Source organism: Symphodus melops (genome assembly GCF_947650265.1).
Source record: "Symphodus melops genome assembly, chromosome: 3".
Classification (NCBI taxonomy): domain Eukaryota; kingdom Metazoa; phylum Chordata; class Actinopteri; order Labriformes; family Labridae; genus Symphodus; species Symphodus melops.
In genome coordinates, this window is record NC_136693.1 from 1,009,318 (window position 1) to 1,027,348 (window position 18,031).

General features: G+C 44.6%; 1 protein-coding gene and 1 long non-coding RNA gene across 3 annotated transcripts; both read right to left on the reverse strand.

Annotated features, from left to right (window-relative positions):
* Positions 1-730: 730 nt before the first annotated feature.
* Positions 731-2,552, reverse strand: LOC306821009. Of its 2 annotated transcripts, none has more exons than XR_013778740.1 (6): positions 2,538-2,552; positions 2,246-2,310; positions 1,784-2,046; positions 1,263-1,397; positions 1,065-1,176; positions 731-967 (listed from the first exon to the last, which is right to left on the reverse strand). It is a non-coding gene; the product is annotated as an uncharacterized lncRNA (long non-coding RNA). The 2 variants fall into 2 exon arrangements; XR_013778741.1 differs by lacking the exon at positions 2,538-2,552 and adding an exon at positions 2,406-2,420.
* Positions 2,553-10,988: 8,436 nt separating this feature from the next.
* On the reverse strand, positions 10,989-12,202 carry LOC306821089 (galactose-specific lectin nattectin-like). The gene is made up of 4 exons (XM_079339278.1): positions 12,056-12,202; positions 11,530-11,664; positions 11,330-11,441; positions 10,989-11,225 (listed from the first exon to the last, which is right to left on the reverse strand). Exons 1-4 carry the CDS (start codon positions 12,197-12,199, stop codon positions 11,155-11,157), a joined length of 462 nt encoding a protein of 153 aa, XP_079195404.1. The 5' UTR covers positions 12,200-12,202; the 3' UTR covers positions 10,989-11,154.
* Positions 12,203-18,031: the final 5,829 nt, after the last annotated feature.

An 18,031-nucleotide genomic window follows, 5' to 3' on the forward strand; every position in this document is an offset into this window, starting at 1 on the left:
CTAGGTCAAGTTTCACTCCATTGTCTTTGACACTTAATGCTAATCTGCTCCTCAATAGTTGGGTACGTTAAAGGCAATCACCCTAAGCACTCCTGGTTTCACATTGTTTTGGACACTTAATGCTAATCACTGCTCCTTTATGTTGCCGAGCACTTTAATGGCCCAGTTTGCATCCCTGCATTGACTGCTCAATGACTGTACTCACACCTCTGGCACTACCTCAAACACCTCTGCACATGTAACTAGTTTCTAGAAGGTCAGCACTTTGTTTCTAAGGCTTTAACGGTTTACAATTCTCTTTTAATCAGCACATGTTTCTCTCCTTCACAGGTTATGTACATTATGCTATATAAGTTTATTTGCACAGGTTTAACTTGTAATTATGTATACTCTTAGTCACATAGTCCTGCCTGTCTGTATACTGCTACTGGATGCCTTGAATTTCCCTCAGGATCAATAAAGTATCCATCTCTTCCTGAATAACAAGACCAAGGAGGTTGTCGTCGACTTCCGGAGGCCCCCCACCCCATCAACGGTGCTGCTGTGGAGAGAGTGAGCAGCACCAAGTTCCTGGGGGGGGGGGGGGGGGGGGGGGGCCTACTTCCTCCGTAAGCTGAAACCGTAATTTTGATTTCCTGACCTTGTTAGAACTGTTGTAATTACAACTAAGGACACTCGTTTGTGTAATATGACTGAACTCCACTGTACAATAATCTGCTCAGACAAAGTCTCGACTCAAAATCCTTTATTGCCTCAGAAAATCCTTCAGATTGATAAGTTAGTTTTCAATCCAAGTCTTACACAGTAAGACGTTCACAGAAGAATACTGTCCAGGCCTGATGTCACGGGGGCGTGGCCTCCTGATGGAAGACACCAGCAGCGTTTTGAAATCAGGTTCATTGGTGCAGCGTTAGGGCACAAACAAAAGGTCTCTTCCTGTTGCACTTTTCATCGTTGATATGCTGTCCTGTAGTGAGAGGAAAACAACCAGGTCAGGGCCTGTCCTTCAAATTTGTGGGCACCAAGAGTTTAATATATGCATCACTACGTTCAGTCATTTGTACCTTTGAAGTTCATCTCCATACATCCTTCTCCCCCTTTGTAGTCGTTGGGCTCTCCTGGTCCCCAGCCTCGGAACTTAAAATGAGAGCCATCACTCCACAGCCACACGGTCGTCTGAAAGAAGTTTCAAAATAAACTCAACTGCCTCTTATGAACATTGCTGTACAAAGTAGAACTCGGGCGTTAGATGAAACGCTCACCTTTGGAGCGTCATAGCCGCCGATCCAGGCTTGCTTGTTCTCGTTGGTCGCTTTGTGAATCAGAGCTCTGATGAAGGTGAGCTCACCTGACGTCTGGAGCGAAGCCAGGTTTCCATCAAGCAGAGTGCAGTGACGCTGTCGGAGGAGGAAAGATGCAGAAACTGTTGAACACCTGAAGATTTACGACACTGAATGTGCTGTCAGGTCAGCCGTTTCTCATCCAAGCCAAGATCTACACTTCTTAGAGTGCGAGCGAAAGAGAGCCTCCTCTCTTTCCACTCATGTCACCTGCTACAGGTGACATGCGTTTCTTTTTCAGTTATTAGAGTCAGTCAGCACCTGACCACAATCTCAACCAAAATTAGAAAAACCTGGAGAAAATTCCCAACCCTGCTTTTAAGTTCTCATAAAATTAAAGTTTCTGATTGCAAGCTAAAAGAGAAGAACAAAAAGAATAAAGAACAAACAAAGATTGGAGCGACTTTTTAAACATTTTCCATAAAGACAGGAAACTGAACTACCTCTGCATCTGACCACTCCTTCTCAGTGGACTCGAACAGGAAACAGCGGTTGTTATAACGACTCCAACCAAGAGGGCAGCCGCAGTCAGCTACAAAACAAGTGTGGATTAAACAGCAAGAAAACAGGAGTGTGTGTAATCATCTGATATTCTCCTGGGAGGTTAACAAAGCTCTTAATTACAGTGATCAAATCATCAGACCAGAGTGAAACTGAAAATGCAGGAAATAAAAACAAACCTACCTTGTGAACCTTCACAATTCCCCTGTGGAATAAAAATAGTGTTAAAGTCCACAGAGATATGAAGAAGGACTGCAATGGAAGCATTTACTACAACAGACACTCTCGTTAGCTTACTCGCTATATAGCATCAAAACTACTCGTTTAAACGTTTACCACCAAGCTGGTAAATTAAAAAAAAAAAAATCACTACTCCTCCTCTGCACGGTCTGAACATTACTCACGTTCACTGTGATCATCAGGCCGCTGGCCAAACAGAGAACAAACACACCTAGAGCAGACGCCATCTCTGCAAAGAAGAAGAATTAAAGTCAGCGCTCAGACGTTCACTCTGCATGAACGATGACACAAAGCAAAAGTGCAGGATGGAAGTCCCATCACAACTCACGAAAGACAAAATAAGCAACTTCTTAAAACATTTCTTTGAGCTAAAAGACAGAAAGTTTTAAGTGAAATCACCAAACAGAAAAAGACACAGAGCATGAGCTACAACAAGGAGGCCTGACATGGACTTACTTTAACGCTGACAGACAACGAACTGATGCTGAGAGGGAACACTGAGACTAAATAGAGACAAAGACAATCAAACACAGATGAGACCAACGAGACACAGGTGAGGACAATCAGGCCAATCAACAGGAGGGAAACACACCGCTCTTAAACTGAGAGGAGACACGACAGCCGACTTCACCTTTTACTCGCTCTTTAATTATTGTTTGATCCATTTTTTCTACACTTGTATTTTTTATCTTTTTTTAATCTTTGGCACTGTGTGATTTTCTTCTGCTTTGCTGCTGTAACACTGTACATTTCTCTGCTTGAATAAAGGATTATCTTATCTTATCACATTAGGAAATAATGAGTCTAACAACACAGAAGAGGCTGAGAGGAGAGAACATGACAATAAATCAAACTGTTTCAACAATAATCATCCACAATCATTGAAATTGACAACTCCTATAATCACTTTAGTCCCTCTCAGCTAGATCAGTTTGTAGATAGTGCGGTGGATTCACTTCGAGTTACTCTGGATTCAATCGCCCCCCTAAAACAGAAGGTAATCAAACGACAGAGATCAGCTCCATGGTACAATTTAGAAACCCGTACTCTACTAACGTCACGTAAATGTGAAAGAATTTGGCGCTCCACCAAAATGATAGAATCTCGTTTAATTTGGCAAGAAAGTCATAATAGATATATGAAAGCTCTACGGCAGGCCCGCACTGCCTATTACTCGTCTCTTATCGAAGAAAATAAAAACAACCCTAGATACCTCTTCAGCACTGTAGCCAGGCTGACAGAGAGTCATAGTTCATTTGAGCCATCTATTCCTTTAGCCCTTAGCAGTAATGATTTCATCAGCTTTTTTAATGATAAAATTCTAAACATTAGAGACAAAATTAGCAACCTACTACCTTTACTTAGTGCAGATTCCTCCTATATTTTGGATACAGCAGAAACGGTTCCAAATTCTGATACTAACCTCGACTGTTTTTCTCCAATTAACCTCTCAGAACTAAATTCGATTATTTCTGCGTCTAAACCGTCAACCTGTCTTTTAGATCCAATCCCAACCAAGCTGTTTAAGGAAGTCTTTCCCCTAGTTAGCAGCTCCATACTAGATATGATCAATATATCTTTAGCGGCAGGTTATGTACCCCAGTCATTTAAAGTAGCTGTAATTAAACCGCTCCTTAAAAAGCCTACTCTTGATTCAGGAACTCTAGCTAACTATAGACCTATATCTAACCTTCCTTTTGTCTCCAAGATCTTAGAGAAAGTGGTAGCTAATCAGTTGTGTGATTTTCTCCACAACAACAGCTTGTTTGAGGAGTTCCAGTCGGGATTTAGAGTTTAGCATAGCACTGAGACTAGTTAGAGTAACAAATGATCTTCTGTTAGCCTCAGACAGGGGACTTCTATCTGTGCTCATCCTGTTAGATCTTAGTGCTGCTTTTGACACAATTGACCATCAGATTCTGTTACAGAGACTAGAACAATGACTTGGAGTTACAGGGACTGCTTTAAGTTGGTTTAGATCCTATTTAATAATAATAATAATAATTTACACTTTATTAATCCCACGAGGGGAAATTCAGTTTTTACACTCTGTCTAACACACACATAGGCCGAGATACACACTCATGCACAAACAGGGTTCTAGTGACATGCATTAATGGAGAGGTCTCAGAGTGAGGGGGCTGCCCACAGCGAGCGCTCCAGAGCAGTTTTGGGGTTCGGTGCCTTGCTCAGGGGCACCTCGGCAGTGCTCAGGAAATGGACTGGCACCTCTCCAGCTACCAGACCAGTTTCCGGACTTGGTCCGTGCCGGGACTTGAACCGGCGACCCTCCGGTTCCCAACCCAAGTCCCTACAGACTGAGCTACTGCCGCCCCAAAGGTTTCTCCCCGTCGGGGAATCAAACCCCGGTCTTCCACGTGACAGGCGGAGATACTGTCCACTATACTAACGAGGAAAACGAGTGCGCCGCCCGGGAATCGAAGCCGGGTCGCAAGAATGGGAATCTTGCATGATACCACTACACCAGCGGCGCAGACGAAAACTTATCAGACAGATCTCAGTTTGTTCATGATGAGTCCTCTATGTACACCAAAGTTAGCCATGGAGTGCCTCAAGGATCAGTGCTTGGGCCGATTCTATTTACATTATATATGCTTCCTCTAGGTAGTATTATGAGAAAACACTCCATAAACTTTCATTGCTATGCAGACGATACTCAGCTCTACGTATCAATGAAGCCAGTAGACACCAACCAGCTTCGTAAACTAGAAGCCTGCCTCAAGGACATCAGGTCCTGGATGACTAGAAACTTCTTACTGCTCAACTCAGACAAGACTGAAGTTATAGTGATTGGACCTAAGAACCTTAGAGAGACTTTCTCTGCCGATATGACGGCCCTTAGTAGTATTAGCGTAGCCTCTAGTACCACTGTCCTAAATTCCTGTCCTTTGATTCATACATTAAACAAATTTCAAGGACAGCTTATTTTCACCTTCGTAATATCTCTAAGATCAGACAGATCCTGTCACAAAATGATGCTGAAAAATTAGTTCATGCATTTGTTACCTCCAGGATGAATTACTGTAATTCTATTTTAGCAGGGTGCTATGGTAAATCTCTAAAGACCCTTCAACTCGTCCAAAACGCTGCAGCTCGTGTTCTTACTAGAACGAGGAAAAGGGACCACATGACTCCTGTATTGGCTTCTCTCCATTGGCTCCCTATAAAATCTAGAATAGAATTTAAAATCCTTCTGCTCACCTACAAAGCTCTAAACGGTCAGGCACCATCCTATCTTAAAGAGTTAATTGTACCGTACTATCCATCAAGAACATTACGTTCCCAGAATGCAGGCCTGCTTGTGGTTCCTACAGTCTCTAAAAGTACTATGGGAGGTAGAGCCTTTAGTTATCAGGCACCGCTCCTTTGGAATCGTCTACCAGTCGGGGTCCGGGAGGCAGACACACTAGGTACTTAGAACACTTAAAACTTTTTGATGAATCTTATAGATGGGGCTGGCTTAGGACCAGCTCAGTTATGCTGCTATAGGCCTAGAATACCAGGGGAACTGGCACCAGGATCTCATCTCTCTCTCCCAGCTTTCATATATTAATGCTTATCTATCTTTGTATTCTAACCTCTCCTTTTTTCTGGGAGCGCCCAAGCTCTCTTAGGTTCCTTGGGACTGTTGGTGAGGATGGCCTGCCCAAACCTATCCTTTCTGCATCTTGTCCCATCCCATTTTCAAGCCCAGTTTTGCAGATGGCTGTTCCGTCATGAGCACGGGTCTGCTGAAGGTTTCTGCCTGTTAAAAAAGAAGTTTTTTCTTGCCACGCTATGACAGATTAAGCTGGGCTCTTGTACTATAGCCATAAGGTCCTTTACCTGCTTTTTGTAAACATAACAATGAGCATGGTCTTGTTACCTGCTCTTTCGTTAATGTTAACAGACAAACAGTAAGGTCCTTTACCTGCTTTTGTAAAGTGTCTCGAGATAATGCCGGTTATGAATTGACGCAATATAAATAAAGATTGATTGTAATTATAACAAAGGACACCTGTTTGTGTAATATGACTGAACTCCACTGTACAATAATCTGCTCAGACAAAGTCTCGACTCAAAATCCTTTATTGCCTCAGAAAATCCTTCAGATTGATAAATTAGTTTTCAATCCAAGTCTTACACAGCAAGACGTTCACAGAAGAATACTGTCCAGGCCTGATGTCACGGGGGCGTGGCCTCCTGATGGAAGACACCAGCAGCGTTTTGAAATCAGGTTCATTGGTGCAGTGTTAGGGCACAAACAAAAGGTCTCTTCCTGTTGCACTTTTCATCGTTGATATGCTGTCCTGTAGTGAGAGGAAAACAACCAGGTCAGGGCCTGTCCTTCAAATTTGTGGGCACCAAGAGTTTAATATATGCATCACTACGTTCAGTCATTTGTACCTTTGAAGTTCATCTCCATACATCCTTCTCCCCCTTTGTAGTCGTTGGGCTCTCCTGGTCCCCAGCCTCGGAACTTAAACGGAGAACCATCACTCCACAGCCACACGGTCGTCTGAAAGACGTTTCAAAATAAACTCAACTGCCTCTTATGAACATTGCTGTACAAAGTAGAACTCTGGCGTTAGATGAAACGCTCACCTTTGGAGCGTCATAGCCTCCGATCCAGGCTTGCTTATGCTCGTTGGTCGCTTTGTGAATCAGAGCTCTGATGAAGGTGAGCTCACCTGACGTCTGGAGCGAAGCCAGGTTTCCATCAAGCAGAGTGCAGTGACGCTGTCGGAGGAGGACAGATGCAGAAACTGTTGAACACCTGAAAATTTACAACACCGACTGGGGTGTCAGGTCAGCCGTTTCTCATCCAAGCTAAGATCTACACTTCTTAGAGTGCGAGCGAAAGAGAGCCTCCTCTCTTTCCACACACGTCACCTGCTACAGGTGACATGCGTTTCTTTTTCAGTTATTAGTCAGCACCTGAAGACAAGCTCAACCAAAATTAGAAAAAACTGGAGAAAATTGTCAACCCTGCTTTTAAGTCATCATAAAATTAAAGTTTCTGATTGCAAGCTAAAAGAGTAGAAGAACAAAAAGAATAGAGTAGAAGAAACAAAGATCAGAGCGACTTTTTAAACATTTTCCATAAAGACAGGAAACTGAACTACCTCTGCATCTGACCACTCCTTCTCAGTGGACTCGAACAGGAAACAGCGGTTGTTATAACGACTCCAACCAAGAGGGCAGCCGCAGTCAGCTATAAAACAAGTGTGGATTTAACAGCAAGAAAACAGGAGTGTGTGTAATCATCTGATATTCTCCTGGGAGGTTTACAAAGCTCTTAATTACAGTGATCAAATCATCAGACCAGAGTGAAACTGAAAATGCAGGAAATAAAAACAAACCTACCTTGTGAACCTTCACAATTCCCCTGTGGAATAAAAATAGTGTTAAAGTCCACAGAGATATGAAGAATAGGAGAGACTGCAATGGCAGAATTTACTACAACAGAAACTATTGTTAGCTTACTCGCTATATAGCATCAAAACTACTCGTTTAAACGTTTACCACCAAGCTGGTAAATAAAAATCACTGCTCCTCCTCTGCACGGTCTGAACATTACTCACGTTCACTGTGATCATCAGGCCGCTGGCCAAACAGAGAACAAACACACCGAGAGCAGACGCCATCTCTGCAAAGAAGAAGAATTAAAGTCAACGCTCAGACGTTCACTCTGCATGAACGATGACACATAAAGCAAAAGGGCAGGATGGAAGTCACACCACAACTCATGAAACAAAAACAAAAAAAAGCAACTTCTAAAAACAGTTCTTTGAGCTAAAAGACAGAAAGTTTTAAGTGAAATCACCAAACAGAAAAAGACACAGAGCATGAGATACAACAAGGAGGCCTGACATGGACTTACTTTAACACTGACAGACAATGAACTGATGCTAAGTGGGAACACTGAGACTAAATAGAGACAAAACTAATCAAACACAGGTGAGACCAACGAGACACAGGTGAGGACAATCAGGCCAATCAACAGGAGGGAAACACACCGCTCTTAAACTGAGAGGAGACATGACAGCCGACTTCACCTTTTACTCGCTCTTTAATTATTGTTTTGATGCATTTTTTCTACACTTATATTTTTATCTTTTTTTAATCTTTGGCACGGTGTGATTTTCTTCTGCTTTGCTGCTGTAACACTGTACATTTCTCCGCTTGAATAAAGGATTATCTTATCTTATCACATTAGGAAATAATGAGTCTAACAACACAGAAGAGGCTGAGAGGAGAGAACATGACAATAGAAACAAACTGTTTCAACAATAATCATCCACAATCACTGAAAATAGCTCATCATTTGCAGCCTTTTTAAGGAGCGTGCTGATTGGTTAAAGCAGTCCATTGTGTATATCCCCCCCACTAACAACAACGTGGATAGAGTGGACGCACTTTGGGAACTTTACAACGGCATCAGTAAGCAACAGACAGCCCACCCAGACGGATTTTTCATCATCGCGGGGGATTTTAACCATGCAAATCTCAAGACGGTTTTACCCCACTTCCACCAACACGTGAACTTCGCCAGAAGAGAAGGTAACACCTTAGACATGATTTACACATCTGTTAAAGGTGCTTACAAGGCTTCACCCCTCCCCCACATTGGCCACTCTGACCACATCAGTGTAATGCTAATGCCAGCTTACAGACCCAGGGTTAAAGTCACCAAACCAGTTCTGAAGCAGGTATGTGTGTGGCCAGAAGGGGCTTCTGCTGCACTGCAGGACTGCTTTGAAACCACAGACTGGGAGATGTTTAAGCAGGCAGCCACCTACAACAACCACACAGACATTGAGGAGTACTCTGACACTGTTACGTCCTACATCGGTAAATGCATTGATGATGTCACAACCACCAGAACCATCACCACCCGGGCTAACCAGAAGCCATGGCTGACAGGAGAGGTACGCAGGCTACTGAGGGCCAGGAACATCGCCTTCAGAGCTGGGGATGCAGTTGGCCTGAGAACAGCGAGGGCCAACCTGTCCCGTGGCATCAGGAAAGCTAAACACAGCTACTCACTTAAAGTAACCAGACACTTCAAGGACAGCGCAGATGCGCAGATCCTGTGGCGTGGCATCCAGACCATCACGGACTACAAACCCAAGCCACAGACCTGTGACAACAAATACCTCTCTGCTGAACGACCTAAACAGCTTCTTTGCCAGGTTTGAAGCCAACAGCAGCATGCCCGCACAGAAGACCACCCCTCCTCCACATGACCAGACCCTGTGCCTGACTGCAGCCAGCGTGAAGAGAACCTTCTCCAACATCAACACCCGCAAGGCTGCAGGTCCAGACAACATCCCTGGCCGTGTGCTGAAGGACTGTGCAGAGGAGCTCAAAGATGTCTTCACAGACATTTTCAACACTTCTCTGAGGCAGACTGTTGTTCCAGCATGCTCCAAAACGACCACCATCATACCCATTCCAAAGAAGCCATCACCATCCACTCTCAATGACTATAGACCCGTTGCACTGACCCCCATCATCATGAAGTGCTTTGAAAGATTTGTCATGGCCCACATCAAATCCTCCCATCCCTGCACCCTGGACCCCTACCAGTTTGCATACCGGGGCAACAGATCAACCGAGGATGCAATCTGCTCTGCTCTTCACCCAGCCCTCACCCACCTGGACTCCAAAAACTCATACGTCAGAATGCTGTTCATAGACTTCAGTTCAGCATTCAACACCATCATCCCTCAGCAGCTGATCGGCAAACTGGACCAGCTGGGGCTCAGCACTTCCCTGTGCAACTGGCTGCTGGACTTCCTCAGCGAGATGCCTTAGACTGTGCGGGTTGGCGGCAACGCATCAAAAACCACCATCCTGAGCACTGGGGCCCCCCAAGGCTGTGTGCTCAGCCCCCTGCTCTTCACGCTGCTGACCAACGACTGCACTCCATCCTTCAGCAGCAACCACATTGTGAAGTTTGCGGATGACACAACAGTGGTCCGTCTCATCTCCAACAATGACGAGATGCACTACAGGATGGAGGTGGGCCAACTGGTGCAAAGACAACCTCTTCTTGAATATCGACAAGACCAAGGAGGTTGTTGTCGACTTCCGGAGGCCCCCTACTCCCAAACCCCCCCTGACCATTGACAGTGCTGCTGTGGAGAGAGTGAGCAGCACCAAGTTCCTGGGGGTCCACATCAGTGAGGATCTCTCCTGGACAGCCAACACCACATCACTGGCCAAGAAGTCCCGGCAGTGCCTCTACTTCCTCTGTAAGCTGAAGAGAGCACGAGCACCCCGACCCATCATGTGCTCCTTCTACAGAGGCACCATGGAGAGCATCCTGACCAGCTGCATCACTGTGTGGCTAGGGAGCTGCACTGCTGCCAACCACAAGACCCTGCAGCACACAGTGAAGGCGGCTGAACGGATCGGTGTCCTGCTCCCCTCTTTTCTGGACCTCACCCGCAAAGCAACCCGCATTGTAAGTGACCCCACCCACAGCCTCCTGCCATCGGGGAGACTGTACCGCAGCCTGCGGTCCAGCTCTACCAGACTGAGAAACAGCTTCTTCCAAGCCGTCAGGAAGCTGAATTCTCTGCCCCCATCAACACTGAACATTGGAACCTCCTTTTTGAACATTGAAACAGAACCCTGGTCACTTAATGCACAAGTTTCACTTTTCTTATACTCCATTTTATTTAACTTTGTACAATTAGGTTAATGAATATATTTATCTTTTTTACCTTATTTTATTTTCCGTACCTTTATCTACATTGCACCGTAGGGAGGGGGGGGAAAAAAAAATGTAATTTCAATTTCTTGAACTCGTTAGAACTGTTGTAATTATAACAAAGGACACTTGTTTGTGTAATATGACTGAACTCCACTGTACAATAATCTGCTCAGACAAAGTCCCGACTCAAAATCCTTTATTGCCTCAGAAAATCCTTCAGATTGATAAAGTGAGTTTTCAATCCAAGTCTTACACAGTAAGACGTTCACAGAAGAATACTGTCCAGGCCTGATGTCACGGGGGCGTGGCCTCCTGATGGAAGACACCAGCAGGGTTTTGAAATCAGGGTCATTGGTGCAGCGTTAGGGCACAAACAAAAGGTCTCTTCCTGTTGCACTTTTCATCGTTGATATGCCGTCCTGTAGTGAGAGGAAAACAACCAGGTCAGGGCCTGTCCTTCAAATTTGTGGGCACCAAGAGTTTAATATAAAATATATACATCACTACGTTCAGTCATTTGTACCTTTGAAGTTCATCTCCATACATCCTTCTCCCCCGTTGTAGTCATTGGGCTCTCCTGGTCCCCAGCCTCGGAAATTAAACCGAGAACCGTCACTCCACAGCCACACGGTCGTCTGAAAGACGTTTAAAAAATAAACTCAACTGCTCTCTTATGAACATTGCTGTACAAAGTAGAACTCGGGAGTTAGATGAAACGCTCACCTTTGGAGCGTCATAGCCTCCGATCCAGGCTTGCTTATGCTCGTTGGTCGCTTTGTGAATCAGAGCTCTGATGAAGGTGAGCTCACCTGACGTCTGGAGCGAAGCCAGGTTTCCATCAAGCAGAGTGCAGTGACGCTGTCGGAGGAGGAAAGATGCAGAAACTGTTGAACACCTGAAAATTTACAACACCGACTGGGGTGTCAGGTCAGCCGTTTCTCATCCAAGCCAAGATCTACACTTCTTAAGAGTGCGAGCGAAAGAGAGCCTCCTCTCTTTCCACACACGTCACCTGCTACAGGTGACATGCGTTTCTTTTTCAGTTATTAGTCAGCACCTGAAGACAAGCTCAACCAAAATTAGAAAAAAAAAAAAGTTGAGAAAATTCCCAATCCTGCTTTTAAGTTCTCATAAAATTAAAGTTTCTGATTGCAAGCTAAAAAAAAAAAAAAAAAAAAAATGTAGAGGAAGAAACAAAGACTGGAGTGACTTTTTAAACTTTTTCCATAAAGACAGGAAACTGAACTACCTCTGCATCTGACCACTCCTTCTCAGTGGACTCGAACAGGAAACAGCGGTTGTTATAACGACTCCAACCAAGAGGGCAGCCGCAGTCAGCTACAAAACAAGAGTGGATTAAACAGTAAGAAAACAGGTGCATGTGTGTAATCATCTGATATTCTCCTGGGAGGTTTACAAAGCTCTTGATTACAGTGATCAAATCATCAGACCATAGTGAAACTGCAAACGCAGAAAAAAACCCCAAAACAAACTTACCTTGTGAACCTTCACAATCCCCCTGTGGAATAAAAATAGTGTTAAAGTCCACAGAGATATGAAGATGAAGAAGGACTGCAATGGCAGCATTTACTACAATAGACACTATCGTTAGCTTACTCGCTATATAGCATCAAAACTACTCGTTTAAACGTTTACCACCAAGCTGGTAAATAACCGTATCACAGCTCCTCCTCTGCACGGTCTGAACATTACTCACGTTCACTGTGATCATCAGTCCGCTGGCCAAACAGAGAACAAACACACCGAGAGCAGACGCCATCTCTGCAAAGAAGAAGACTTAAAGTCAACGCTCAGACGTTCACGCTGCATGAACGATGACACATAAAGCAAAAGTCCAGGATGGAAGTCACGTCACAACTCACAAAAGACAAAAAAAAGCAACTTCTAAAAACAGTTCTTTGAGCTAAAAGACAGAAAGTTTTAAGTTAAATCACCAAACAGAAAAAGACAGAGCATGAGCTACAACAAGGAGGCCTGACATGGACTTACTTTAACGCTGACAGACAACGAACTGATGATTAGAGGGAACACTGAGACTAAATAGAGACAAAGACAATCAAACACAGGTGAGACCAACGAGACACAGGTGAGGACAATCAGGCCAATCAACAGGAGGGAAACACACCGCTCTTAAACTGAGAGGAGACACGACAGCCGACTTCACCTTTTACTCGCTCTTTAGTTATTGTTTGATGCATTTTTTCTACACTTATATTTTTATCTTTTTTTAATCTTTGGCACTGTGTGATTTTCTTCTGCTTTGCTGCTATAACCCTGTACATTTCTCTGCTTGAATAAAGGATTATCTTATCTTATCACATTAGGAAATAAATAGATAGATCTTTAGATCGATAGATCGATAGATCGATAGATAGATAGATAGATAGATAGATAGATAGATAGATTCTTTATTGATCCTGAGGGAAATTCAAGGCATCCAGTAGCAGTATACAGAAAGGCAGGACACAAGACATTAGTTACAATACACACCCGCTGTCCCCCCCCCCCCCCCCCCCGCCCCCCCTGTATACAATAATCCCCCAAACAAGATTTAGCAGCCCCTATGTGACTAAGAGTAAACATAATTACAGGTTAAACCTGTGCAGTTAGCATTAGCATTAGACTTAAAACTTATAGCATAATGTACACAACCTGTGAAGGAGAGAAAAACATGTGCTGATTAAAAGAGACCTGTAAACAGTTAAAGAGCCTTAGAAACAAAGTGTTGGCCTTCTAGAAACTAGTTACATGTGCATGTACAGAGGTGTTTGAGGTAGTGCCAGAGGTGTGAGTACAGTCATTAAACAGTCAATGCAGCGATGCAGACTGGGCCATTAAAGTGCTCAGCAACATAAAGGAGCAGTGATTAGCATTAAGTGTCCAAAACAATAAGGTGAAACCAGGAGTGATTAGGTTGATTGCCGTTAAAGTACCCAACTATTGAGGAACAGATTAGCATTAAGTGTTGAAGACAATAGAGTGAAACTTGACCTAGTTAGGGTGATCATGTCAACCATTACAGATGTAGCATAACACAACAGTAGGATGAAACCAGACATGATTAGAGTGATTATCATTAAAGTGACCAGTGCTCAGTAAGGTGACTATCAATATGCATTAAAGTGTCCAACTGGGGGATGACTCTTAGGTCAGCAGTGCAGATGAGGAGTGGGAAAAAAAAGTGAAAAATGAGTCCAGGGTTCACCGTGTGCTTCTTCTCTGCCGTGACACTGAAGTGTTGTACAGTCTGATGGCCAGGGGGACAAAAGAGTTCTTGAGTCTGTCCGTAGAGCACGACTGTGACAGCAGTCTGTCACTGAACATGCTCCTCTGCCCGGTGAAGGTGCTGTGCAGAGGGTGGTGTGTGTTGCAAATAATGAGTCTCATAACAATCATAACAACACAGAAGAGGCTGAGAGCAGAGAACATGACAATAAAAACAAACTGTTTCAACAATAATCATCCACAATCACTGAAAATAGCTCATCATTTGCAGCCTTTTCAAGGAGCGTGCTGATTGGTTAAAACCGGTCCATCATCAGTTATTTCATTATTTCTGAGGTTGATGATTGAAGCTCTAATTTTTACCAACTGTGCTTCTGCAACCAGCACACGTTCATCTTTAAAATTACAAATTAATCTCACAAACACACTCGTCTTTTTTTTTTTTTTTTTAATTTTGCAGTTCAAAGAGTTTTGCGTGGCGATGAGAAGCTTCCACGTGTAAGAGCAATGCTTCTTCATTAGAGGAAGACAACGTGGTGTCAAAACGACAGATGGAGAGAGAGAGAGAGACAATCAGGATTGATTTGGTTTTTTTAAAGGACATAAAATCATAAAAAGGATGTTTAAAATACAGAATTTCAACCTCTGTCTGAAACGCTTCATTTCAGCTGCAGCCTCTTTAGGCCCCCCCTCCTCACAGGCACACTTTCCTCTGATTGGCTAGCTCTGTTTGCAGTCGCATGGACATTTAAGTGGGCCAACAGTTGGACGTGTCGGGGTGGGCGTGTCCGACAACTTTGCCCCATCTTTTGCTCCGATACGTCTGGACAAGTCTCGCCAACTTCTCGTGACGTCGTCGTAAATAACTGTGTAAGAAAATGCCGCAAGGGTTGAGGAAAAAAAGAGGACAGAGGTGCTAAACTGAGGTCCTTTCAGGCGGAGTCGACGCCATCATGTCCGTCCTGTAAATCAAAGTTTTCCCATCGCTGTGAAGAATTGAACCTCTTCGTAAAGGTTCTCTGACATTTAGTCTCCAACTTCCCCGAGCGGCTCGTCGAGATACAAAAAGAAAGACCAGCAGAGACAGAGGTGCTCGTGGTGGTTCTGCGGTGGGCGATGGCGGAGCGATAAACGACGGCGTGGCGGGGTTCATGTCAGTCAGATACGCCCGTGTTGAGCCTGACCTTTCCCTGACCTTTAGATGGTGGATGAGAATTGCTCTGCCTCTTGTCAGTTTAATGACCTGTCAGATTGACTGATCCCTGAGAGCGCTGGACTGTGACAGGAATGATACCCACACACACACACACACACACACACACACACACACACACACACACACACACGTGTAAAGAGGCGAGGTCAGGGCGACCACACTCAAGCCGACAGATGTCTTCATGAGATCACCATTTGTCTCGTTGTTTTGAAGTCAACTTTCTGGAACCGGATCTCTGTCGTTCCTCTTTTCGGTGACGCTGGAGGATGACGACTCAACGCTGAGTCATCCGTCTCAGACTGGAGCAGAAGTCACAGGTCATCTTCAGCCCCCTTTTTGACGGGGGGACCGGGGGGACGCAACAACAGTCATCCTCAACCCGAACATGGAGACGTGAAATGTCATCAAACTGAAGAATCACAGCAGCTCCCTCGGCTGACTCAGCGGCCTCCTCTCCCAGAAGAGGAGGAGGAGGAGACAGACGGGAAGAAAGTGCTGCGTCTCCGTTTTGGTAACAAGCCAACGGAAGCGCTGAACCTTTCATCGGGGGACCTTGGCAGGGTGGAGTAATGCGTTTCCGCTGCGAGCGTCGGTGCTTCTGCGTCCTGTTTCTGCTTCCCTAAGACAGTAAGACAGAGACGCTAATCCATCTTCATCTGTTACGCTGCAGCGCTGTGTGCAAACCTTGGCCTCTGTAGGGGAAAACACACACACACACACACACACACACACACACACACACACACACACTGACGCTTCTGAATGTTTGCTGAGCCGGTGCAATTTTCTAAAAAAAACGTCCCCTTTGCATTGAAGGATTCACAGTGACCCCCCTGCTCCCAATCCTGAGTCCCGTGATATGATGACGTCCTGCGGCACCATAATCATGTTTCAGGAGCAGATCTGATCGCTGATTGGGCTTCAAGAGGGGGACAGGAAGAAACAATTAGTGAGGCTTTAAGAGGATTTAAGGTCTTTGATATATGAGAACTAAATACTGAGAGTGGACCAAGACCTCTTCAGCTTCTAGAGGTCATGGAAAACTCCACTCAGCACTTCTACTTCTTATTGAGACCAAGACATACCTGAGATTCAGAGTGATCAGAGACTGAGAGGTTCAGGGATCAATATCGAGTCAAGACCAAGACCAAGACCAAGGCAGGACCTGCACACAAGATGATATTCTGTGATATTTGCCGTCTTGGTCTGGACTCTGAACCCGACACGTCTTGGTCTTGACTCTGAACCCGATACGTCTTGATCTGGACTCTGAACCCGACACGTCTTGATCTGGACTCTGAACCCGATACGTCTTGATCTGGACTCTGAACCCGACACGTCTTGATCTGGACTCTGAACCCGACACGTCTTGATCTGGACTCTGAACCCGACACGTCTTGGTCTTGACTCTGAACCCGACAGGTCTTGGTCTGGACTCTGAACCCGACTCGTCTTGGTCTTGGTCTTGTTTCCCATTTCAGACACTGGGCGTCAGATTCATAAATAAGTAACTAACTCACTTTTTCTTTTACTGTCACCTGAAGTGTGACAGTAGAAACGGAGCGATCAGAACGGCGAGGCGTGTCCTGGACTTTGATGGACAGACATGTAACAGTTGGGTTCTGATGGTAAACACGTAATCTCTAAAATCGCTCCCTCCATGAAATAAACTTTAACTTTCAAAAACCTCACGTCCTGTTGGTGCTGCATGGATTCGGTTCATTACCATATGTCGCCTTAAACCGGAGCCCGCTGTGACTTTAAGTCCCGCACATGTTTTCACAGATAAGCAGAAACAAAATCGACCCAAAAAAACCCCCCCAACACATTGAGCATGTTTGGTTTTTTTAAAGAGCTGTTTGGTGATTTGTGCTTGTTGCTACATCTGCTCTCATGTTAGATTAACACGGGACTGTCACTCAGCCAACACAGCTGACTTTAAGCTCCCTGCTCTTCATGTGTACCTGGAACATGTGTGCCAGTTTCACCTGTCAGTCATCATCCGTCCCTCTTATCCCGGAAAGTGACGCTTTTGAAGGGCTGCTTTTTTTTTTTTTCATGCTAGCTTTCTGTACAACTTTTAGAATAAACGGACAGTTTTATTTCCCAGTGTTTGTACTGTTTAAGAAAGGAGCTGCATAACATATTAACCAGATATCAAACTGGCCTCCTGTCAGTGTGCATGGTAGGAAAACAAAAATGCATCATTGGGATGGGATCATTTGATATTTACGATTTCGAATCCTATCTTCCCTCGTCGTCTTCTGTCCTCAGATGGTCGGGCCTCTGCTGACTTTGGTCTAAAGGGTGGAACTGGACCAGAGAGGGGCCTGATTATCTTGTAGTGTGAACCTCACTATAGGTTAAAAAATAAAGTAAAGCAAAATTAGCCTGTGAACATTTTAGGACGATGGTACCAACTGATTTGTTGTTTTTCTTTCCATGTCAGTGAGCTTGTAATGGGTTGTGTTTGATGAGATCTTCGACTTCCTTTCTCTTCTTTTAAAAAAAAACATTCTCCGTTTCTAAGGAATTCATTTCATCCTTTGCAGCAAATCACGGAAGATTAGCCGTCGAAGGAAAACTTCTGAACACAGGGTGGCTCCGCGACTGCACCTGCATGAATTATTTATTCAGACTGAAGGCTGATGTGTGATTTCTCCGCTCCTCTTCAAAGTTCACCGAGTCGTACGGCGCCGAGTCCTCACGAGGTTTCAGAGCAAACCGCCATCAAGGTGTCAGCGCTCAGGACGAGATGATTCG